We start from the raw sequence: 26242 nt of genomic DNA on the forward strand, positions 1-26242 counted from the left end.
CTGATCCACCAGATTCAGGACTGCCTCCACTTGCGGGGCATCCCTGTGGCGTTCCTCTGGATCCCAGGACATGTTGGTATCTGTGGAAATGAGACGGCCGATATAGCGGCCAAGGCTGCAGTCTCTCTTCTTCAGCCAGCTATTCACATGATTCCCTTTGCTGATCTACGTAGTGTTTTATGTCGTCGTGTTGCTCTTTTATGGCACGCACATTGGTCGACACATCCCAATAATAAATTGCTGGATGTGAAAGCTCTTCCCTGTGCTTGGGGCGGGAGTTAGGAGCATGTCACCATTGGAGACACTGGCAATCATGGGGATTTTCTTGCAATGAGCCAATCATTAACTTCGCAGTCTGTGTCTACCAAACGTAAATGGAATGAAGCGCCCAATTCAAAGACCCTCCCAGGTGCACCATGGTTCCTCGTGGTTTCATATTCTGAAGACAGTTAGTCCTTTGCAATGGTAAATCCATTTCTTATTCAGAAAGATGTTTATGCAATTGCCTGCCCTGTGAAATCCTTCTCTCATTTACACAATGGCACTTTGCTTCTAGAGACAAGCACAACTGCTTGCCACTTCACTTCTCCACAGCTATCCTGTTCATGTCGAGGCCCATAGAACTCTGAATTCTTCATGTGGTGTTATTTATACTAGGCTGTGCAATGGTGAGACTGAGGCAGAAATACAAATGTACCTCTCTGATCAGGATGTCATTGCCATCCATTGGGTGAGAAAAAGGGTAGTGCATCCTTAGTTCCCACAAGCACTCTTTTTCTCACTTTTGATAGTGGCACTCCTCTCAAAGATCAAAGCAGGCTATGAAGTCATCAGTCTGACTGTACATTCTGGACCCAGTGCACTGCTACCAGTGTCATCATTTCAACCACAGGGATGTGCACGAGGGTGACGGTCTGCCTCTTCTTCCTCCTCCCCGCTGTATCAACTGCAATGGCAACCATGCTGCCACCTCTCAAAATTCCTCCTGGGTCGAAGTCATCTGCTACACAACTGGCAGGCCGAAAAGGACAGAAGGAATACTCCTGCGAGTCTTCCTCAGCCAACTAGAAAGGCTCCAAGAAGTCAAACAAAGCAAATGGTTCTCTGCTTTGTCAACTCAGAGATCCTCTTAAACGGTTTCGCCATGTGATGCCCTCGCCCGCCCAATCTGTGTGTCACCAGTGCGCATTGACAGCAGTTTTTCTGCCCTGGACTCTGCAGATCAACAGAGGGTGAATACCAACACCTCGGTAGATCTTGTGGAACAGGATCCTCCTGCCTCTGCACCCTGTGGCAGTGGGTGTTTGAAGACTGGCACTTGGCAGCTGCCGAGCTGACACCCCCCTACATTTTTCCCTCCTCCCCTTTCCTCTTTATGACTCTCCTTCACCCTCAGGGGCACAGCATTGATTTGCTGGGTACGGGCTTGGCGACCTCGGGGTTTCTGAGCTGGGGACTGGTAAGTGCTGCCAATCCCCCATCAACAAATAAACTCTGGGCATGCTTCAGCGACCATCGCGCGACATGGTGGTGGAACGTTGTGTGTCGCAGGGAAAGGGGATCTAGGCTTGACTGCCCGGATTGCAAGAACGGGATAAACCTCTATAAAAAACTTCCCAATCTCACGGTGTGTCATGTGCTGATGGTACACATGGCTGTTGAAGTGAAACAGTTGTTAACGGGCAACCTCTGAGGAACCTGCTGTACCACTGTTGTAAAAGGCTCACTCAGGCACATGGGGATGTATCTGAGTGGACCCTTATTTCCCTAGCTGCCTGTGGGACTGAGATGGAACCCTCGGAATCATCTTCTGCTCCCAGCAGAAGGGTACTGCCTGGGAATATTCACACCCATTTGTCCAAAAGAATGAGAAAGGCTAGTCCTCCTGATACTAAGAATACTTTGGATTGCAGTAACAGGGCTCATGGAATAATGAATAACAATGTGTTTCTGGTGATAAAGAGGAAAGATGGGACATTTGGAAAAAGTGTCCCCCCTTTTATATCCGTAAGTGTTTGGGAGGCCTTGCTGGAACATTAAAATCTATACAATGATTCTGTAATGGCTCATTGTTCGTCGAAACTAACCGGTCAAAGCAGGTAGACCTTAAAAAATCGCAGAAACTGGGTGACTATGATGTCATTGTTGAGACGTACACACCTCTCAACTCCAGTAAGGGCATTGTCCCCCCCTGCGGGTCCGGGGATTAGAATAGGCCCGCGGTATTCCTGCCTGTCGTAAGAGGCGACTAAAAGGAGTCCATCCCCCTCACGGGGGTAGTTAGCGCCTGCGTCCGGAGACGGACGGTTCCACGACCTATCATCGTGGTCTTTTTGGTTTTTCACTTCTCGTTTCTTCCTTCCTTTTGTTGGTTCCTTTCCTTGCTCTTCTCCACCTCACTGTCTTCCTTACTCTTTCCCTTGACTTCTCCTTGCCTCCTCATTGCCTTTTTCTCCTTGCCTTCTCATTGCCTTTTTCTCCTTGCCTTCTCATTGCCTTTTTCTCCTTGCCTTCTCATTGCCTTTTTCTCCTTGCCTTCTCCTTGCCTTTTTCTCCTTGCCTTCTCCTTGCCTTTTTCTCCTTGCCTTCTCCTTGCCTTTTTCTCCTTGCCTTCTCCTTGCCTTTTTCTCCTTGCCTTCTCATTGCCTTTTTCTCCTTGCCTTCTCATTGCCTTTTTCTCCTTGCCTTCTCATTGCCTTTTTCTCCTTGCCTTCTCATTGCCTTTTTCTCCTTGCCTTCTCATTGCCTTTTTCTCCTTGCCTTCTCATTGCCTTTTTCTCCTTGCCTTCTCATTGCCTTTTTCTCCTTGCCTTCTCATTGCCTTTTTCTCCTTGCCTTCTCATTGCCTTTTTCTCCTTGCCTTCTCATTGCCTTTTTCTCCTTGCCTTCTCATTGCCTTTTTCTCCTTGCCTTCTCATTGCCTTTTTCTCCTTGCCTTCTCATTGCCTTTTTCTCCTTGCCTTCTCATTGCCTTTTTCTCCTTGCCTTCTCATTGCCTTTTTCTCCTTGCCTTCTCATTGCCTTTTTCTCCTTGCCTTCTCATTGCCTTTTTCTCCTTGCCTTCTCATTGCCTTTTTCTCCTTGCCTTCTCATTGCCTTTTTCTCCTTGCCTTCTCATTGCCTTTTTCTCCTTGCCTTCTCATTGCCTTTTTCTCCTTGCCTTCTCATTGCCTTTTTCTCCTTGCCTTCTCATTGCCTTTTTCTCCTTGCCTTCTCATTGCCTTTTTCTCCTTGCCTTCTCATTGCCTTTTTCTCCTTGCCTTCTCATTGCCTTTTTCTCCTTGCCTTCTCATTGCCTTTTTCTCCTTGCCTTCTCATTGCCTTTTTCTCCTTGCCTTCTCATTGCCTTTTTCTCCTTGCCTTCTCATTGCCTTTTTCTCCTTGCCTTCTCATTGCCTTTTTCTCCTTGCCTTCTCATTGCCTTTTTCTCCTTGCCTTCTCATTGCCTTCTTCTCCTTGCTTTCTCATTACTTTTTTCTCCTTGCCTTCTCTGGTCTCCGCCTCGGCGTTTGAGACAGTCTGTCCTCTTTCTCCCTCTCTCTCTTCTTTTTCCTCTTCTTCCTTCCTCCCTGTGCGTGCCTGAAGTCCGACCCACGTGTTCGCACGCGTAGCCGGTGACGGGGTAACGCGTAAGTCCCCGCCCTGGGTAGACATGTAAGGCACGCGCGTACCCCCTGGTAAAGGCCAGGCCCGGGGAGGGGTGATTGCCTGAGCTGATACCTTCTGACCATGCCGATTGGTCCCTCCGTCTGTTTCTCGGGAGGTGTGACCTGAGGTGTAAACATTCACCTAAGGCGGGAGTGCCCTCTGAGAGGGTCCCCACAAGGAAGGAGCGCGCCATCGGAGACGCTGGCAATCATGGGGGATTCCTCCGCAATGGATTCTACTCCATCTCTTTCGACTTCGACCCAAAAACGGAAACGTGACCAGCCAACAGTGACAAAAGTACTACCGCCTGCCCCACAGTTCCTCGTAGTTTCTCGATCTGAGGACAGAAAGGATTTTTCCTCTGTCAACCCTTTCGTTATTCAGAAGGGCGTAGATGCCATAGCCGGATCTGTCAAATCTTGTACCAGGTTGCGTAACGGCACCTTATTACTAGAAACTGAGAGTGCCTTTCAGGCACAAAAACTGCTTCGGGCCACCCTCCTGTACACGTTCCCTGTCCGGGTGGAGGCCCACCGAACTTTGAATTCGTCTCGTGGTGTAGTCTATACTAGCTCCCTCAACGGATTGACTGACGAGGAGCTTCAATCATTCCTCGCTGAGCAGGGCGTGACGGCTGTCCATAGGGTCATGAAAAAGGTCAACAATGACCTTGTACCGACCCGGACAATTTTCTTGACCTTCGATAGTGTTAAGCTGCCATAGCGCATCAAGGCGGGCTACGAGGTTATTTCTGTTCGCCCCTATGTCCCGACACCTACGCGCTGCTACCAGTGTCAGCGTTTCAATCACACTCGACAGTCTTGTTCCAATGCGGCTAAATGTGTCACTTGTGGCAGGGATGCCCATGAGGGTGACTGTCCACCTCCGTCTCCTCGTTGTGTGAACTGTCAGGGTGACCATGCCGCATCCTCCCGCGACTGTCCTGTCTATAAGGAAGAACGCTGTATCCAAGAAATTCGGGTCAAAGAGAAAGTGTCCACCTCGGCTGCTCGCAAGCTATTGGCTAGTAGGAAGCCCACGCTGCTCCCAGCGGGGAAATACAGTACTGTCCTCGCCTCTCCTCGGACTACCCGGGAGGTAGCAACCCAGACATGCGATCTGACCTTCAGCACCACGGTCGTCCGTTCGGCCAGTGCTAAGATCGCGCGGTCGACGTCTCCTCTTCCTCCCATCACACCACAGACACGAGCACCTTCCTCAGCTTCTGCTAAGACGAAGACATCGAAGTCAGATGCACGGGCCTTCAAGAAGGAACCATCCCGTGCAGACTTCCTCCGTACCTCGACCTCCCAGCCTTCGACCGGTACTTCCACTACACGTCCTTCCAAAAAGGCGCATAGGAAGCACAGTTCTCCTTCTCCGCCACGGCGCATTTCTTCTCCTGCGCCACCCAGCGGTTGCCGCCCCAGGCCGTCATCCGTTTCGCCTGGCCGCACCGCTGGTAGTCGTACATCTGGCCGTTCACTGGCGGAGGAAGCTCCCCCTCCCGGCCATCCTCCCGAGATGGCCGATGACCCTATAGACCCAATGGACGATGACTGTCCGCCTACTGATAGCGGCGGCAGTGCTCGCTCGAAGCCAGGCCCTAAGCGGCCTTCGAGGTGACCACTTTTATCATCTTCCTTTTCTTACGATGGCACTTATTCACTGGAATATTCGCAGCATTCGCTCCAACCGAGAGGACTTGAAGTTGCTGCTCCGCTTGCACCATCCGCTCGTCGTAGCCCTCCAGGAAACGAAGCTACGCCCATGCGATCAAATTGCCTTGGCACACTACACCTCTGTGCGTTTTGACCTACCCCCTGTGGTAGGTATCCCAGCTCATGGAGGGGTTATGTTGCTGGCCTGGGATGATATTTACTACGATCCCATCACGTGGCACACCGGCCTGCAGGCAGTTGCCATCCGCATTACTCTCCCCACTTTTACGTTTTCCTTTTGTATCGTTTACACTCCATCGTCATCTGCCGTTACCAGGGCAGACGTGATGCAACTTATTGCTCAGCTACCTGCACCATTTTTGTTAACTGGCGACTTCAATGCCCACCATCCCCTTTGGGGCTCTCCAGCATCCTGCCCGAGGGGCTCCTTGTTAGCAGACCTTTTCAACCAGCTCGATCTTGTCTGCCTCAATACTGGCGCCCCTACTTTTCTTTCGGACACATCTCACACCTATTCCCATTTAGACCTCTCTATAAGTACTCCCCAACTTGCACGCCGGTTTGAGTGGTATGCACTTTCTGATACATATTCGAGCGACCACTTCCCGTGTGTTATCCACTCCTGCAGCATGCCCCCTCTCCGTGCTTCTCTAATTGGACCATCTCCAAGGCAGACTGGGGGCTCTTCTCTTCCAGGGCGACCTTTCAGGATCAAACCTTTACAAGCTGCGATCGTCAGGTCGCACACCTCACGGAAGTCATTCTCGCTGCTGCTGAATATTCCATCCCTCACCCTCCTTCTTCTCCACGTCGCGTACCGGTCCCCTGGTGGACCGCAGCATGTAGAGACGCTTTACGTGCTCGTCGACGTGCTTTACGCACATTTAAACGCCACCCTACAGTGGCGAATTGTATCAATTATAAACGATTACGTGCTCAGTGTCGTCGTATTATCAAAGAAAGCAAGAAAGCCAGCTGGGCTGCTTTCACAAGCACCTTCAACAGTTTTACTCCTTCTTCTGTTGTCTGGGGTAGCCTGCGCCGGCTATCTGGCACTAAGGTCCACTCACCAGTTTCTGGCTTGAAGGTCGCGAATGACGTCCTTGTGGCCCCTGAGGCTGTCTCCAATGCCTTCGGCCGCTTTTTCGCAGAGGTTTCGAGCTCCGCTCATTACCACCCTGCCTTCCTCCCCCGCAAACAGGCAGAGGAGGCTAGGCCACCTAACTTCCACTCCTCGAATTGTGAAAGTTATAATGCCCCATTCACCATGCGGGAACTCGAAAACGCACTTGGCCGATCATGGTCCTCTGCTCCAGGGCCAGATTCTATTCATATTCAGATGCTGAAGAACCTTTCTCCTGTGAGTAAAGGTTTTCTTCTTCGTACATACAATCGCATCTGGATTGAGGGACGTGTTCCCGCATGCTGGCGCGAGTCTATTGTTGTCCCGGTTCCTAAGCCGGGGAAGGACAAGCACTTGCCTTCCAGTTATCGACCTATCTCGCTTACCAGCTGTGTCTGTAAAGTGATGGAGCGAATGGTTAACTCTCGATTGGTTTGGCTGCTCGAGTCTCGACGCCTACTTACCAATGTACAATGTGGATTTCGTAGGCGCCGCTCTGCTGTTGACCATCTGGTTACCTTGTCGACCTTCATTATGAATAACTTCTTGCGGAAGCGCCCGACCGCGGCTGTGTTCTTTGATTTGGAGAAGGCTTACGACACCTGTTGGAAGGCGGGCATTCTCCGCACCATGCATACATGGGGCCTTCGCGGTCGCCTCCCTCTTTTTATTCGTTCCTTTTTAATGGATCGACAGTTCAGGGTACGTGTGGGTTCTGTCCTGTCCGACACCTTTCGCCAGGAGAATGGGGTGCCACAGGGCTCAGTTTTGAGCGTCGCTCTCTTCGCCATCGCGATCAATCCAATAATGGATTGCCTCCCAGCTGATGTATCAGGCTCCCTTTTCGTGGGCGATTTTACCATCTATTGCAGCGCGCAGTGTACACGTGTCCTGGAGCGCTGTCTTCAGCGTTCTCTTGACCGTCTTTACTCCTGGAGTGTCGCCAATGGCTTCCGTTTTTCTGCCGAGAAGACGGTCTGTATTAACTTCTGGCGCTACAAAGAGTTTCTCCCACCGTCCTTACGACTCGGTCCCGTTGCTCTCCCAATCGTGGAGACAACCAAATTTTTAGGCCTTACATTTGACAGGAAACTTAGCTGGTCTCCACATGTGTCATATTTGGCCGCCCGTTGTACCCGTTCTTTAAATGTCCTCCGTGTTCTCAGTGGTCTGTCGTGGGGAGCGGATCGAACCGTCCTACTTCGTCTATATCGGTCGATCGTCCGCTCCAAGCTGGATTATGGGAGCTTCGTATACTCCTCTGCACGGCCATCCATCTTACGCCGCCTCAACTCCATACAACATTGGGGTTTACGACTTGCGATCGGAGCATTTTATACCAGTCCCGTAGAGAGTCTTCATGCTGACGCTGGCAAATTGCCACTCACCTACCGGCGCGATATACTGCTTTGTCGGTATGCCTGTCGGCTACTGTCAATGCCCGACCATCCGTCTTATCGTTCCTTTTTTGACGACTCTCTTGACCGTCAATACGGGTTGTATGTCTCTGCCCTGCTACCCCCTGGAGTTCGCTTTCGTCGCCTCCTTCAACACCTTAATTTTTCACTCCCTGCAACCTTTCGAGTGGGCGAGAGCCGCACGCCACCTTGGCTCCAGGCTCAGGTCCGCGTTCACCTTGACCTTAGCTCGCTCCCAAAAGAGGTCACCCCTGGTTCGGTCTACCACTCCCGTTTTTTGGAACTTCGTTCGAAGTTCATCGACATGACTTTCATTTATACAGATGGCTCTAAGACCAATGACGGGGTCGGGTGTTCCTTTATTGTCGAGGCACAAAGTTTCAAATACCGGCTCCATGGCCATTGTTCGGTCTTCACAGCTGAGCTCTTTGCCCTCTACCAGGCTGTTCTTTACATCTGCCGCCACCGACATTCTGCTTATGTCATCTGCTCAGATTCCCTGAGCGCCATCCAGAGCCTCAGTGATCCGTACCCGGTTCACCCTTTTGTACACCGGATCCAACGCTCTCTTCAGCAGCTGGTGGACGTCGGTTCTCCAGTTAGCTTTATGTGGGTTCCTGGCCATGTCGGTATCCCTGGGAACGAAGCTGCAGATGCCGCGGCCAAGGCTGCGGTCCTCCAGCCTCGGACAGCTTCTTGTTGCGTCCCTTCGTCCGATTTTAGCAGGGTGATTTGTCGGCGCATCTTATCTCTGTGGCATGCCGATTGGGCTGCACTTACCGACGACAAGCTTCGGGCCTTAAAACCTCTTCCCGTGGCTTGGACGTCCTCCTCACGCCCTTCTCGGCGGGAGGAGGTCGTTTTAGCCCGGTTAAGAATTGGACACTGCCGGTTCAGCCATCGCCATCTGCTGACGGCTGCGCCGGCGCCGTTCTGCCCATGTGGGCACTTGCTGACGGTTAGACACATTTTAATGTCCTGTCCAGATCTTAACACACTGCGCCTCGATCTTAACTTGCCAAATACTTTCGATGCCATTTTAGCGGATGACCCACGAGCAGCTGCTCGTGTTCTTCGTTTTATCAATTTGACAAACCTCGCTAAGGACATTTGATGATGCTGTTTTTTAATCCTATGCCTGTCAGTCTGTCTTTTATCGTGTTTTCCCTTTTAGTTGTTGTGGTCAACTTGTGCCTCGCGGTGCATTCTTAGAGTAGTCAGGGCGCTAATGACCATTGAAGTTGTGCGCCCTAAAACCACAAAAAAAAAAAAAAAAAGGCATTGTCACATGCAAGATATGGACACGGACATAGAAGAACTGAAGCAAGAATGGGCATCCCAGGGAATAGTTGATGTGGAGCAATGAACGTGCAGGAATGATGGAGCAACTGAAAAAACTGCCACTTTCATTGTCACAGTCAATTCTCTGACACTGCCGGAACATCTTATGGTGGGATTCCTTCAGCATAATTACATTAATAATACCTTACATTCCAAACCTTATGCAGTGCTATAGATGCCAGCGTTTTGGCCATACAACCATGAGCTGTGGAGGTGAATCAATCTGCTGTAACTGTGGAAAAGCCGCTCATGACACTGGGACTGACTGCCTGTCTCTGGCAATCTGAATCAACAGCTCTGTAAACCACCCAGTCTGAAGCAGAGACTGCCCTGTTTTTGTTGACTACTGCAAAATACAGTTAAGTGACCAAGCGGATCCCCTAAGCCAAAGCTGCAATGAAAACACAGTCGTTGCCACCTCATATTCTTTCATGGTGCAGTAACATATTCCCAGTGCGGAAGCTTCGACAGATGACGCCTAGTGTTCCTGTACCCTCCACAAGCAACTGTATTTGCATGTGTACATGTCAAGGGAAAAAGAGTAAAGACAAAGCAATCCAGGCAGCTGCACCAGGAAAGACTAACAGTTCCGCAGTGAGCATCCAGAAGGTACAAGAAAAGCAGAGGGCCTCTCAACGCCCCCTTTCCCCTCATCCTCGAAGCGACAAGGTGCGGAGAATGGCTCGCAACATTCAGGTTGAAGGCTGTCCCGAGTGCCGTCAGATGTCATTCTTTCCTGTCTGACTTATGAGGAGGATATCAAGGAGTTAGATGCCTTGGATCCAAGCAGCCACCCCATTCTCCCTCGCTCTTAAAGTGCTTCAACTCCCTGGCGCAAAGATAGGGGTAAATTAAAACCACACCAATGGGATGGCTTCCATACTACAGTGGAAGATCAATGGGTTCAGGGCTCATGTGGAGGAACTGAAACTCCTAGCACAGGCACGTCCCTTGTGCTTTTGTTTACAAGAAATTCATTTTAAAGATACAGATGTCCCTGTGCTACAGGGATATACAATATACCGCAAGGATGACTTATTGGGGGAAGGGGCCAAGGGAGGTTCACAGTGTTTCACTAATGCACACCACTCCTCTGCTCTCCCATTGGCTACTGACCTGCAAGCAGTTGCAGTTCAAATTCATGTGTAGGAGGATCACAGTTTGCTTACTTTATTTTCCTCTGCAAGATGCACTAGACTCTGAGCCTCTCACGGATCTTATCGCACAACTCTTGTGACCATTCCTCCTCCTGGGAGACTTCAGTGCCCATCATGTCCTCTGGGGCTCGACTTGTGGTCGGGTTTTGGATGGTGTCATGACGTAGCAAGAGTTGTGCATCCTCAACATGAGTATTCACATAAATTTCTCTACTGCTACTGGGTCGTTCTCGGCCATCAACCTCTCTTTCTGTGCTCCTGCCCTTGCTGACTGTTCACTGGGAGGTCATTGTTTTCCTTCATTCCTGTGTCCACTTCTCAATCAGCTTTCACCTAATAAATTGCTCACCATCTGAAGTTAAGCCCCCAAAATGGATCATCAGCAGAGCTAACTGGATGCATTTCAGCCAGCTGGCTGTGTTCAAAGACTGCAACAGCATCCAAGGGTGAGTGGACCACATTGTAGGAGTGAGACATCATGCCACTGACCTCTCCAGCCCACAGTCCTCAGGTCATTTTCCTTGTAATTTTTCATTTTCCATTTTTCTTTCTTCAGTATATTTGTGTATCATTCATTTTGCACATCAGGTTGAATAGTTTTGTTGTGGTTGGCTCTGCCAAGGATCTCAATTCTGAGGGAGTATCATCTTATCACATGTGTTTCGTTTAGGCTCAAGTCTCCCAGTGATCTGCTAAATTCTTTTCAGTATAGTATCTCCCATCTCATCTTCATTTAGTGCCATGTCCTGTTTCATTATATTTTCAGTGTCTAGCTCTTGTGTATATTGTTTCCACATTTTAGTGTTCCCTTCTTTGATTATTACTGACTTGCCAGCTGAGCTCTTGATACACAATTATTTCTCTTTTCTCCAAAGATCTGTTAAATTTTCCTATGGGTGGCATATGTGCATTCCTAGTTAGACATGCTTCTACAGCCTTGCAATTTTTTTCCGTTTGGCAATTGGTGCCAAATGATCCCAGTCCCAATGAGAATTTTTGTCTCTCCTAACGTGTTGAATAATTTACTTGATCTTGTACATATTTCTTAAATTTCATAATCTGTATAAACTTCTATTACTGTGGTGGGTATTAGTTGAGTGTCTCTTTTGGCCGGAACTGTGTATTCACTATGTTGGTTTTAGTGGGTTACCTGAATTTTGATTTTCTTGTTATACGTACTCTAACAGAAAAAAAAAATACATTCAATGTGTATGTGTTTGAGGAATAAACTGAAAATTAAATGCTTTTCACCAAACTGGTACCTCATCTTCCAGTCCAGTATGATTGGGAAACTAGATGGACAGTGAAACAAAAATAGTATGTCTGAAGAAAAGGAATTTTTGACAAGTGTAAAAGGCACACACAAAAATTCTAAAGAGTGTGTTCCAAATGTTATTTGTTTACTTGACGTAAGGCAAAAACAGTTATCATAAAGTTAACTTAAGAAATTCGTAAAAAATTAAAATTGTCTTACTAGATATGATTCTAATACAAAAGGTCACTCAGTTGCTTGTATAAGTGTTTGGTTTCAGCTATAAATACGGAAATATGCCTCCATACTCGGTTTCTGATAGTGTATATTGACAGTAACTCCACTCTGTCACTTTAATATTAGTTCTGAAGATAAGCAAAGCAGATAGATGGGCAGTCAAGAAGTATTTGTGGGCTAAGGTCAACAGTTACTGACTACACACTTCTTAAAAACAAAAAGAAAGAATCCATGTGCGAACAGTTCAAAAGTAAAGAATACATAAATTTCTGTGGTGGTCAGGACTACTAAGCAGCATAAACACTTTCAGATAGCCAGTACTCATTTTATATAAAACGCAAAACTCTCTCTCCTTCAAAAAGAAAAATTTAGGACTTCCCTAAACGAATTGTGTTCATTGAACATTTTTGATACAACTAACAGAAAATTGTAGGTTTCTCATTTTACTTTCTTTCAGGTAAAATACCCGTTGAGGCCAAATTTCCTATGTGGCACAGTGACTCCTCGGATGCGATTAGTCCTAGTGGACTGGTTATTTGAGGTACAGGTTCAGTTTTCTTTACTATCAGAGACTATTTTGCTGGCAGTAGCTATCATAGATAGATACTTACAGGTAAGAAACATTTTGTATTCTATACATTTGTAATTTTGAAAGTTATCTTTATGGTGAGAAATAATTATTTGTGTGCCTTGATATTTGTACTGTTAAGTCAGTGAGTTAAATAATACATACATTCATGCATACATATAAAATACTCTAGAACCAGGTGATTTATTGTGAGATATTCCAAAATCAGTTGCAGATGTAATGCACAAATATTGGAGAACAGAGTTAAAAGAGAATATTGTAATTGGATAGATGAAAAAGCTACTCACCAAGTGTCAGCAGAACACACACGTAAAAGGAGGTTATAATTAGGCATGCTTTTGGAGCCAGTGGCACCTTCAGGCAGAAGGATTGAAGGGAGAAAAAGATGGGTGAAGGAAAAGGAGAGGCCTAGGAAAAGTGGTAGATTTCAGGGAAAGTCAACGACAACTGTGGGTCAGGGGAGAGTTACCAGATGGGATGAGAAGGAAGGTCTTTCCTTCTCATCCTGTAAGTCTCCCCTGACTCATTGTTCTGGATGGCAATTGTCAAAAACAGAATCACTTGATTTAATTTGTGAGACTATGGAAAGTCTGTGGGGAGACATGGGATGTTGTGGGGCACACATGAGATTTTACGCTACTGACATTTCAGAACTGTCAAAGTATGATGGAAGCCTTTCTCAATATTCTCCAGTATCACAAAATTCTTGGAATATCATATGGCTTCTGGTATGTGGCAGGCAGAACTTGTATGAAACACCCTTTATTATGCAACTAAACAAATAAGTCAATGTACACAAAATACAGCACAATTTCATGACATATAAAAATATGCATACAAATCCTCGGTACTTAAAATAAGAGTATATGTGTGGGCATTTATACTATGAGCACACAACAGAAACATTCCAAAAATAAATTCAGCAACTCCTTCACCTATAAAACCATACACAAACTCTGTCTTGAAACAACAGCAGAATGCATTCACTAACCATGGTGGTTAATAATGGCGTGGCACTACAGGGAGCACTGAATGATATGCCACAGCCTCACTGTGTATTCTCTCTCCACTGAAAACTCTGGATACAGACGTTGGAAAAAAATGAAGCACCTTGTATTTAGAGGAACAGGGAATAGAAAGCTTACACAAGGAGTATAGGTAAAATAAGGGGAAGGTAACCACTTACATATAGAAGACGGATACATGGTGCACAGAAATGAAATAGAAAGGTTAACACTAACTTTTGAGCTCTATTCACACACAAAAATGTACACGCTTGTGGTAGCAGTGAGACTGATTACTGAGTATCAATTATTGAAAGCAATTGCCCGGGTAGATGGAAGTGGAGAGGAAGTAGGAAAGGAAGCACGAGGCAAGGAGGGAATAGCAGGGTAGTGTGAGACAGGTCTTTCACCAGATAACTTGGTGACTCACAAGAAGATGAAGTGTGTTCAGAGCACATAAGGGATAAAGGGACAGAGGGAGGTAAAGACAAGGAGGGGAAGTGATGATGAAGAGGGACACAGGGAGGGGAGAGATTAAGGAAAAGGGGTGGAGAAAGGGGAAGGGGTGGAGGAGAAAACAGTTCATGATATGGAAGGGAAAGGAGTGGGGTGGACAGAAGAGAAGGGAAAAGCTAAGGTGAGGTGGTGAGAAAGAGGTTGGCAGAAGTTTAGGCCAGAGGAATTTGAGAGTGCAGGATATGATGGAGAGACAGTTCCCATCTTTGTAGTTAAGAGTAACTTTTGCTGGAATGGAGTATCCAGATGGCCGTTGTAGTGAAGCAGCTGTTGAAGTTTAGTGTTATTGCACGCAGGATGTTTGGCAAGTAAATGACCAAGTTTGCGGTTTACCAAAATTTGCCAGGACCATTCATCTGAGTGGACAGTTGGTTACTTGTCACAACCAAATAGAATGCTATACATTAATTGTATGACAGCTGTCAAAGTGAAGGTACTATTGGTGTGCTGGATACGGATGGACATATTTATGGAGCTGTATGAGAGATGGAGATAGACATCTAGGAAGGTGGCTTGTTGTGTTAAGAAGGAACATGTGAAGCGGATTTTGGAGTAGATATTAAGGCTATGGAGGAAGAACCAAAGGTCATCCCTGCCATGAGTCCAAAACACACAAATATCATCAATGAATCTGAACAAGCTAAGGGGTTTTAGTTATTGACTGGGAAGGGAGGATTCCTTCAGATGCTCCATAAATAAGTTGCTGTACAATGGTACTATGTCAGCAGCCATGGCAGTACCACGAATTTATTTATAGATCTGACCTCTGAAAGGGAAATAATTATGGGTCAGGATTGGTTGGCATGGAGGATTAGGAAAGAGATGGTGAGTAGGTATCAGAACGATGTTGGTAAAGGCAGTGTTCCATGGCAGAAAGGTCATTGGTATGGTGGGTGTTGCTGTACAAAGATGTCACATCCATAGTGACCAACAAGGAGCCTGGCATTAACGGGACAGGAACTGCAGAAAGGCAGTGAAGGAAGTGAACATTGTCTTAAATGTGGGATGGTAGGTTATGGACAATGGTTTGGGGCTCCTGGTCTAACAAAGGTGGAGTTTGTTTGTTCAGTTCAAGCATTGTACTCAGCAACAATGCGACGACCAGTAGTGACACCTGTGGAGTTGAGTTTAGGCAGCAGTTAAAAAGTAAGAGTGCTAGTGTGAGGAGGAATATAGATTCAGGTGTCACGTTTTGGGATAGATCCAAGGCCTTGTGGAGCTGCTGGAGATCCTTCAGGACTTCCTGGATGGGATCATGATCATAAGGCTGTATATGGAGGTGGTGGAAAGTTGGAGACCCTCAACTACATAGTCACCACAATTAGTGCCCATTGTGGTGGGGCCTTTGTCTGAGGGAATGATAAGGTGTGGATTAGTTTTCAGGTTACGGGTGGCTCTGTGTTCCATAGGAGTGATGTTGGACTTGCTGGGGAGGGATTTAGGAAAGGAAGGTGAGGCCATGTTGGAAGTGAGGAATTTCTGAAAGATAACAAGGGGATGACTGGGTGGGAGAAGAAAAGGATCACAGTTGGAAAGAGGTTGGAATGGTTTTAAACAAGGTTTCATGTGAGGTTTTCATTGGTTCTTGGCAATGCGATGTATGATGAAGGAATATTTCTATTGCAGAGAATGGGTAAAGAAAAGCTCTTCAACATGTCCAGGATGGCTGAATTTAGGTTTTGGACTAGGAAGTACAGGGACCTCTGCTAGAGTCAGAATTTTAGCAGAAAAGTTACGACAGTGTTATAGGATAAGTGTTCAGAACTAGTGTGTTTCACAGAGGGTGGAAAATTTTTTTGGAGATGGGGATGGCAGAGTAACTCAGCAAGGCAGGGTTGCAGAGCTGTGAGGAGTTGATAGGGAGGAAGGGGGATTGGATTATAGTGGTAGGCTTTTTCTTATTTAGCTATAGGTAATCTCTTGCGGCCATAGGATGGGACTAGCTGGGATAGCTTACTTACGTGGACCTCTGAATGCTGTTCCAACTGGTGAAGACAAGGTTTTCTGTTACAGAAATAACATTCAGGAAGTTGTGGTCACAGAGAATAAGGAGTAGGTATCAAGTATGGTTTGAGCTTGGAATGTATGATTATGAAGGTCCAGATTGGTGAAGATGGACTGATGGAAGTGGAAAAAGTGAAGATTCTTGCGGCAGAGTGGACAATAGCCTGGGGTGCCAGTTTTAATGATAAGCCCATTATGTGGGAGACATTGTGCCAGACAGGATTTCAGAAAGGGGATGTATGCCTGGAGCTTTCCTAGGACGAATGAGAGTTTTGGAACTGGTGGAGGTAGGAGCAGCTGGGATTCATAGTTGGATGGTCAGGAGGCAAAAGGAGTGGCTGAAGGAGGGATAAGTTGAAAACTTATTGTCAAACTGTTATAATGGATGAAAATGGTACCTACTGAATATAGAGCTGTGTCAGAAGTTATAAGTAAGGTTAGGAAATGTTTTCAAGAAGCAGGCGGTAGTAGCAGCATTTGCAAATAGATGTGCCCAATTGTAAATTGAAATGGGATCGTACAATGTGGTCACAAATTAACACACCTGATTCACTAACAGTTAAGTTGGGCAGCATGGAGTTGGTAGTGGTGAAAATGCGAAAAAAGCACTGTAATTAAATGTCCAAGAAAAGGGTCAGCTGCTGCAAGAACGGTATGTTGTAGTGTGCCACTCATTAGTGTGATGGGCTATTAAAATAGAGCCTTCGACAGACATCATCATACCCAGCTCATCCATAAACAAATCTCCCTTGCCATCTCCCCTGACGTGAGTAACTCTGTTAACAAGCATGGACCAAGCACTCCCTTAATCACCAAGTATCACCCTGGCCTTCAAAAGCTCAACCACATCCTCCACAAGGTCTTCATGATTTCACACAGTTCCCTGAGATGAGAGAGAACCTACCCAAAATCTTACCCGTATCCCCAAAAGAAGTGTCTGGCCACCCACCCAACCCACAGAATATCTTTGTCCATCCCTCCTCCAATTCTGCATCCCATGGGTCATTCCCTTGTGGTTGGCCCAGGTGTACAAGACCTGTGTCATACATACAACCACCACCACAACCATCACCACCACCACCACCACCACCACCTACTGCAATTCAGACAAAGGCATCTCCCACACAACAAAAGGCAGGGCCATGTAGAAAGCAGCCATGTTAAATATCAGCTATGTTGCAATTATTGTACAAATTTCTATGTGGACTTGACAAGTAACAAACTTTCCACTTACACTGTCGCCACCAAACCGTGGCAACTCGCAGTCTCTACCATCCACTGTACTCACAGTCCCCCTTTCCTAAGCCTCCACTAACTTACTTCCCCTGCCTCACCTTTTCGCTTCTATCTTCTGTTCACATAACTACTTTCCCATCCAGATCATGTACTTTGTTCTCCCTCCAATCTTCCCCCATCCCCTCCCTCCCTCGTGCGCAAGTAGTCACTATCTCTCTTTCTGCCTCCTGCCTTTTTCCCCATCCCCCATCCCATCCCCCTCACATCCCCCATCCCATCCCCATCCCATCCCCCTCACATCCCCATCCCATCCCCTCCCACCCCCCTCACATCCTATTTCTCTTATATGCTCCACTCTCTGAATTCCTCTCATCTTGTCATGCAGCCACTAAGTCATCAGGCAAAAGACCTGCCTCAGATTACCCTGCTGTCCCCCCTTCGGCCCCCTGCTGGTCCGGGGGTTAGAATAGGCCCAAGGTTTTCCTGCCTGTCATAAGAAGCGATTAAAAGGAATTACACACGTTTCGGTCTTTATGTGATGGTCCCCTGTAGGGTTTGACCTCCATTCTTCAAAATTTTCCCAAAGAGCAAGCCAATTGGGGAAGGGCACCTTAAAAGGTGTATCGTGTCCATCGTGCATTGAGATCTTTAGCCCACTTTCTCATTGTTGCATTTCAGTCCTGCCCATTCTCCATCTCTTGGGTGAGGACACCTTCCTGGGTGCGTTTTCCAGCATGCACTATGCAGTGTCGATTTCTGCATTGACGATGACCGTGGACTTCTTTGCACCTTATATCCAGCACGGTAGCCAGTCTGTTGTGGTGGGGCTGCCATGTACCCGGTTGGTTGTAGCCCCTTGACCACACAGGGATCACTCTGCTGATGCCTGCACCGTTAACTCCCCACATATGCCAAAAGGTAGATGCCCATCCCCCTGGGCCATCAGGACTCCCGGCAAAGGCCATCCTGCCAGGTGGCCTTTGCTGAGGCTGGGTGGCGCCCGTGGGGAGGGCCCCTGGTCAGAGTGGGGAGGCATCAGGGCAGATGACACGCGATGAAGTGTGGTCCGTCATCTTGTGCTGGTGGTGAAACACCAGCAGTCTCCAAGCGATCACGAGCTCAATTCAATGCACAGAAGTACGACCCTAAATTGTTCCCCTCCCTGGCCACACCATGGGAGGACTGTCGGGCTAAGGATGGCAGCGGATCTTATTTGCCCCGGTACCTTGTATGTTTGAGAGCTGATGGGGAATATTTCATGATGATAGAGCCACAGTTTTTTGTTGAGCATTTAGAGGACACGTTTGGGGAGGTGGAGGGCTTGTCCAAAATGAGACCTGGGTCAGTCTTGATCAAAACAGCATCCTCTGCTTAGTCACGGGAGTTACTCGCTTGTGACAAGCTGGGGATGTTTCTGTAACCATCACACCCCATAAGAGCTTAAATATGGTCCAGGGTATCATATTTCATAGAGACCTTCTTTTGCAGTCCGACGATGAGCTGCACACCAATTTAGTGCGGTGAGGTGTACATTTCATCTGGCGTGTCCACCGGGGTCTGAAGGATAATCAGGTTGCCACTAGTACCTTCATCTTGGCCTTTGAGGGTGATACATTCCCCGAGAAGGTCAAGGTGATGGTCTACCAGTCTGATGTAAAGCCCTATATGCCTCCTCCGATGCGGTGCTTTAAGTGCTGGAAGTTCGGCCATATGTCTTCCCGCTGTACTTCCAGCATCACATGCCGAGATTGCAGACGCCCATCACATCCCAATACTCCATGTGCCCCGCCTCCCATCTGTGTTAACTGTGGAGAGCACCATTCACCTTGCTCGCCTGACTGCAGGATTCTCCAGAAAGAAAGGAAAATCATGGAGTACAAGACCCTGGACAGACTGACCTGCATTGAGGATAAGAGAATTTGAACGCCTGCATCCTGTGCGTATGACATCATCTTATGCCGCTGCTAAAACAGCTCTGCCACCATCAGCTCTGCCAACCTAGGTCACCTCTCAGAGCCAGAAGACTAGACCTGCCCCCTTGATGGTGGGGGGCATTTCCCTCCCTGTTGCTCCTGCACCATCTACTTCAGGAGCAACAACCCCCCCCCCCCCCCCCCCAACCATCGGGGACATCCGTCCCCACTTCTAAGCTGGAGAAGTGTAAGTCTTCTTCAGCTTCTCTCACTAGGAAGAGGTCCCTTGGGTCACTCCCTTCCCAGGTTTCTTCTAGTGGGAAAGACGACACCCGCCAGTGGCTGAAGAGCTCAAAAGCAGCTGGTTGTATGGCTTCACACTCATCCTCAGTCCCGGAGACGGAGCCAGTGAAGTCCTCCCAGCCAGGGAAACCCAAGGAGCAGTGAGAGAAATCCAAAAAGAAAACCCCTAAGACCAAGGAAATTGTGGTGGCACCCACACCACCACCACTACCTAAAAGCTCTGCGGCTGAGGATGGGGTGAAGATTTTGGCATCCGCTGATGACCTAGATCTCGCCAGACCCTCAGATACAATGGATATAGACTGCTCAGGCAATAAATAAGTAGCAGCAGGTGACTCTGAGGTGTAAACTACCTCATTGAATGTTCCATGCCTTCCCAGTCTCACGATGTGATCCTCCAGTGGAATTGCAGCTGTTTTTTCCACCGCCTGGCTGAGCTGCGGCAACTGTTAAGCTTTATACCTGCTATCTGCATTACCCTACAGGAGACCTGGTTCCCAGCAATGCGGGCCCCTGCCCTCCGCTGCTATAAGGGATATTACAGGAACCGTAGCAACTGTAATAGTGTGTCAGGTGGATTTTGTGTTTAGGACATAAACTCAGTCTGTAGTGAACATGTGCCCCTACAAACCCCTCTTGAAGCTGTGGCTGTCAGAATGACAACACAGGAAATAACTGTCTGCATTGTATATCTTCCTCCAGATGGTGCAGTACCCCTGAATGTATTAGCTGCACTGATTGATCAACTCCCTAAAATGATCCTACTTTTGGGAGATTTTAACGCCCATAACCACTTGTGGGGTGGCACCATGCTTACTGGCCAAGGCAGAGATATCGAAACTTTAAATTCGACCTCTGACTCTTAAATACTGGGGCCGCCACACATTTCAGTGTGGCCATTGGTAGTTACTCGGCCATTGATTTATAAATTTGCAGCCTAGGACTTCTCCCATCTATCCACTGGAGAGCATATGACGACCTGTGTGGTAGTGACCATTCCCCCATCTTCCTGTCACTGCCCCAGCGTCAGGCGCAGGGACGCCTGCCCAGATGGGCTTTGAACAAGGCGGACTGGGGAACTTTCATCTTTGCTGTCACCGCTGAATCTCCCCCAAATGGTAACACTGATGTGATGGTTGAGCAGGTGACTAGCACAGTTGTTTCTGCAGCAGAAAATGCGATCCCCTCTCTCTTTAGGATGCCCAAGTCGTAAGGCAGTCTCTTGGTGGTTGCCGGAAGTAGCTGAAGCAGTTGAGCGTCGGTGGGCTCTACAGCGGCATAAGCGGCACCCTTCCCTGGAGCACCTCATAGCCTTTAAATGGCTCCATGCCCATGCTCACTACCTTATCAAACAATGGAAGGAGGAATGTTGGGAGGGATACATCTCCACCATTGGGTGCCACACGGCACCTTCCCAAGTCTGGGCAGTGATCAAACGTCTTTTTGGGTACCAGGCCCCAACAGCTGTCCCCCGATGTTACCATAAATGGTGAGTTATGTACTGACATAAACGTGATTGCTGAGCACTTTGCTCGAGCCTCCGTGTCGGAGAATTACACCCCCCCCCCCCCCCCCCCCCCTCCAGCCTACACGCTGCAGTGAATCCTATAACACCCCATTTACAGAGTGGGAGCTCCTCAATACCCTGTCATATTGCCCCGACACAGCTCCTGGGCCTGATTGCATCCACAGCCAGATGATAAAACATCTCTCATCTGACTAAAAGCGACATCTTCTCGTCATCTTCAACCGGATCTGGTGCGATGGTGTCTTTCCATCACAATGGTGGGAGAGCACCATCATTCCGGTGCTCAAACCCGGTAAAAACCCACTTGATGTGGACAGCAATCAGCCTCACCTACGTTCTTTGTAAGCTGCTGGAACGTATGATATGTTGGTGGGTGGCTTGGGTCCTGGTGTCACGTGGCTTGCTGGCTCCATGTCAGGGCGGCTTCCACCAGGGTCGCTCTTCCACTGATAATCATAGTCTGCCATCTGAACAGCCTTTTCCAGACAGCAACACCTGATTGCCGTCTTTTTTGACTTACGTAAAGCATACGACATGACTTGGCGACGACATATTCTTGCCACACTGTATGAGTGGGGTCTCTGGGGACCACTCCCGATTTTTATCCAAAACTTCCTGTCACTCCGTACGTTTTGTGTCAAAGTGGGTGACACTCTTAGTTCCATTCATATCCAGGAGAATGGAGTCCCGCAGGGCTCTGTATTGAGTGTGCTGCTGCTAGACCATTAATGGCCACTAAAAATAGACACAGTCGGGCCCTCCGTCTCACCTTCTCTGTATGCAGATGACTTCTACATTTTGTACTGCTGCTCCAGTATTGTTGTTGCTGAGCGGCACGTCCAGGGAGTCATCCACAAGGCGCAGTCATGGCTCTAGCCCATGGCTTCCAGTTTTCAGCCGCAAAGTCGTGTGTCATGCACTTCTGTCGGCGCCGTACCATTCATCTGGAACCCACACTACCTTAATGACGATCTCCTTTTTGTAATGGAGACACACAAATTCCTAGGACTGGTTTTCGACACTCGATTGACTTGGCTCCCTCATCTTCATCAGCTTAAGCGGAAGTGCTGACAGCACCTCAATGCCCTCCATTGCTTGAGCAATGCCAATTGGGGTGCAGATCGCTGCACACTGCTGCAGCTCTACAGAGCCCTTGTCCAATCCCGGATTGACTATGGGAGTGTGGTTTATTGATCAGCAGCGCCTTCAGCATTGTATTTACTCGACCCTGTGCGCCACTGTGGGGTTCGATTAGCGACAGGAGCTTTTAGGACAAGTCTGGTGACCAGCGTACTGGTGGAGGCTGGTGACCCTCCACTACAGATCAGACGTGCACAACTGCTCGCCAGTTATGCAGCACACATTCATAGTTCCCCTGCCCATCCGAATTACCATCTCCTTTTCCCGCCCGTGGCAGTCCATCTCCCGAATCGGCGGCCTAGATCGGGGCTAACGATTGCGGTTCATGTGCGGTCCCTTCTCTCCGAACTGGAGTCCTTCCCTTTACCGCCTCTGCTTGCGGCCCGTTCACATACACCTCCATGGTGTATGCCTTGGCCGCAGCTTCGTCTGGACCTTTTGCATTGCCCTAAGGACTCCGTTAACCCCTCCATTCTCCGCTGTCACTTCTCTCGATTCTTGACGTGTTCTGGGGCTCTGAAGTGGTTTACACTGGCTGATGGTCACATAGGCTTTGCATACGTTCATGGAGGACATATTGAGCAGCACTCCTTGCCAATTGGCAGCAGTGTTTTCACTGCAGAGCTGGCGGCCATATCTCGTGCTCTTGAGTCATCCGCTCATGCCCTAGCGAATCATTTCTCTTGTGTACTAACTCATTGAGCAGCCTACAAGCTGTTGACGAGTGCTACCCTCGCCACCCTCTGGTTGTGTCCATTCAGGAGTCCATCTATGGCCTGGAAGAGTCCCACTGTTCTGTGGTGTTTGTGTGGACCCCAGGACACGTTGAAATCCCCGGCAATGAACTTGCCGACAGGCTGGCCAAACAGGCGACGCAGAAACCACTTCTGGAGATAGGCATCTCCAAAAGCTGACCTGTGTTCTGTCTTAACCACAGGGTTTTCAGGCTTTGGGAGATGGAATGGCATAACAGTACGCGCGACAAACTGTGCGTCATTAAGGAGACTATGAATGTGTGGCAGTCTTCCATGCGGGCCTGTCGCAGGGAATCAGTTGTCCTCTGCCGGCTCTGCATTGGCCACATGTGGCTAATGCATGGCTACCTACTCCGTCGTGAAGACCCACCTCAGTGTTGCTGTGGCTCCCAAATGACAGTCGTCCATCTCTTGCTGGACTGCCCACTTTTAGCCGCTCTGCGGCAGACTTTTCACTTTCCCAGCACCCTGCCTTCGGTGTTGGGCGGCAATGCCTGTTTTATGTTTTGTCCATGAGAGTGGGTTTTATATTTCTATATAGGTTTTAGGGCATGTACTTTGTCCCTCTGTGTCCTCTACCCTAGTGCTTTTAGGGAGGAGGTTTTAATGTGTTGCAGAGTTGCTGGCTTTCCCTTTTTATTTTCGTGGTTGGCCAGCCACTGTAATCTGCTTTCATGTTTTACTCCCTTCTGTTTCTAGCATCTCTGTTGTTTTCTTGTCCTCTTTTGTTCCTTTTAGTGTTCGTTGCCTTCCCTTTGTTCTTGTGACTTTTCCTTTCTTTTCGTTTTGTGTTATATGTTTCATCCATTTTATTCTCAAACTTGTGGCACTCTTTTATTAGGAACAAGTGAACGATGACTTTGTAGTTTGGTCCCTTCTCCCCCTTTAAACCAGCCAACCAATCCCCCCTTCACCTCGTGTGTCCTTCCTTACTCTCACATCTCCATCTACCGAGGCCACTGCTTTCAGTAATCAAAATGTTTTGGTGTCTGTCTGGTTGTGTATGTGAATGTGTGTGCTGTTACTAGAAAGAAAGCAAGAGCTTGAAAGCTAGTGTTAACTGCTTTCTATTAAATGTCTGTGTGTGCCACACACCATTCTTCCATAGGTAAGTCATTGCCTTTTCCTTATTTTATGTAATTTCCATCTAGGTATTTCAATTATTGTGTTGCTTGATTAATTTTACAGTTGGTTATGCAATTGCAATACATTTAACTACTGTATTAAGGAAGAAGAGAGTAAAGCAAAATGGACACCATTCCTTTGTGCTTGGGTTGCTGTGGTTTTTGTGGTGGTGAGCAGTAGTAGTCAGCCCTCTTTCCACTCCTGCCCCCTCAAATTGGGTAACAGCAACACAGCATTCTGCTTCAGCTTTCATTAAATCTTTCCATTGGTTTGTACAAGACACAACAATCTCTCAATTCTTCACCTAAGATTGTGCTGTTACTGAAATACCTTGCCATGTAGTAAGACCTTTCCATTGATAGTTTAGTGTGTACTGAAATCTTATATTTTAATTACATCTCTATTTCAGAATTAGTTTTCATCTTTTTAAAGTTGCTAATGAATAAAATGCTAATGCTAAGTATTTCTATTTAATGTGCCACACTGTATAACAAAAATCTTGTGACGATTTTGTGTTCAGAACCTTGAAAATTGTTTTTATGTCTGAATTTGATTTCATTGGGTGTTCAATTTGATTCCATGAGAAATGGAGTTAGAAAAATTTGCCACACCCATGTTTCAGGCACTCTGCTACAACTATACTATGGGTAAAAAAGAAAGCTCCCACCTTGACTCTGCATCATTGTAGTGGTGGTGGAGCTTATTTAAATTTTCATTACACTACCTTTAGTACTGACCTTAGTTAATAATGCAGTGGCTGCTTGTACAGTAATATTAAGTCATGAAGCCTGTGAGACTGGATGTAGAGACAGTTATATATTTCCAGAAAGTGCATGTAATGGACAAAAAGAAGATACAGTTACTTGGTGCAGCTTCACTGTTATTGGCCAGCAAGTACGAAGAAATATACCCACCTGAGATAAGCAGTTTTGTGTATATTTGCAGTAATTTGTATACAAAAAATGAAATACTGCAAATGGAAATGCAGATCATGAGGACAATCAGTTTCTTTGTTGGTTATCCATTGAGTGTCCACTTCCTTCGTCGGTACAGCAAGGCATCTTCTGTAAGTACAGTTATTTTGATGGTATGAATTTCATGAAATTGAAAATCCAGATCAGTGCTGTGCTTTCTTACTTTTTCCAAGTCTTTACCCTAATCTATTTCCCAAACTAATGAGAATTGAAACTGCAGAATGTGTGTTTATGTATTATTTTTTTTTTTTAAATTCTGTTTGTGGTTGCTTGTGTAATAAACCTGTGAGGAAAACAAATTTCAGTAGTTTTTAGTATGCTTAAGAAAATGATTTGTCAGAAGTACTGTAACGCTACCGCCCTTCTCGGACGTACGTTAGCTCTATAAAGCCTGTACTGTAATAAGTTAACGGGCTTCACCTTATAAACAAGGATTTTAGTACATAAGTTGACCGCGTGTACCTAATAGAAGCAAGATTGGACTTATACTCAGTCAATAACTACAGTGATGCATCAAGTAAATGTAAAGTATAATTGCTCGTTCGCATGGACAAGAAGTACACACAGTAGATGCTAACAACGATTAATAATTCGGTCGCCAGCCTAATTAGGCAATGAGAGAGTTTTTCCTTGTACAAGAGGGTGCATGTACAAGCATAGTAACACGTAGTAATGATGCGTTATATGACAAAGTTTGGAATCGGAAAAATCCACTGAACTAAAGTTTTCTCCTTTAGTACTAATTTGAACGAGCTATAAATACACAACACCACACAGCAATGATTACTACGAACTGCATTTTGTATGTTGATCAAACCGAAATCGGGCATAGATTGCCCTAGCATCGACAAACTTGAAAGTACACACACAATGTCACTATTAATGATGGAAAAACACTAATACACTTAGGATTAATATACACATACAAGCACGGCTAAGGCTCACACTACATCGGCACTTTCCATCTTCTTAGCGTCGTAATCTTTCCAATTTTGTGCCTCAGAATATAGCCATGCCAAGTAGTCGTCCCCCCAGGGGGTCCACAACTCTTTTGTGGATACGTGCGTGGCGAGCACGGGGCCCCGAGCCATTGCAGCCTTCTTTCTCTCCCGGGCTGCATTTCCTTTCCCTTCCCCTCCTTTCCCCTCCATACCCCTTTCCCCTCGCCCTCTCCTCTCCCTCTATTGGTGTCCTTGCTTATGTTGGCCCCCGCTATCCTCCTGGTTCTGTTGGTTTTACACTCCGGCTTTGTTGCGTAATCATCTCCTCCTTTTGGCATTCCTTGGTCCCCTCTGGG

At 47.3% G+C, this 26242-nt stretch overlaps 1 protein-coding gene across 3 annotated transcripts in view; it reads left to right on the forward strand.

The window, feature by feature from the left end:
- The window catches only part of LOC124802770 (G2/mitotic-specific cyclin-B-like), a 91871-nt gene that overhangs the window by 42438 nt on the left and 23191 nt on the right, over window positions 1-26242 (forward strand). For all 3 annotated transcript variants that reach the window (XM_047263763.1, XM_047263765.1, XM_047263764.1), the window contains exons 4-5: window positions 12316-12471; window positions 24798-25037. In XM_047263763.1, the coding sequence (XP_047119719.1) occupies window positions 12316-12471; window positions 24798-25037 (396 nt within the window). The remainder of the gene's footprint in view (window positions 1-12315; window positions 12472-24797; window positions 25038-26242) is intronic.

Source organism: Schistocerca piceifrons, chromosome 6 (genome assembly GCF_021461385.2).
Source record: "Schistocerca piceifrons isolate TAMUIC-IGC-003096 chromosome 6, iqSchPice1.1, whole genome shotgun sequence".
NCBI lineage: Eukaryota > Metazoa > Arthropoda > Insecta > Orthoptera > Acrididae > Schistocerca > Schistocerca piceifrons.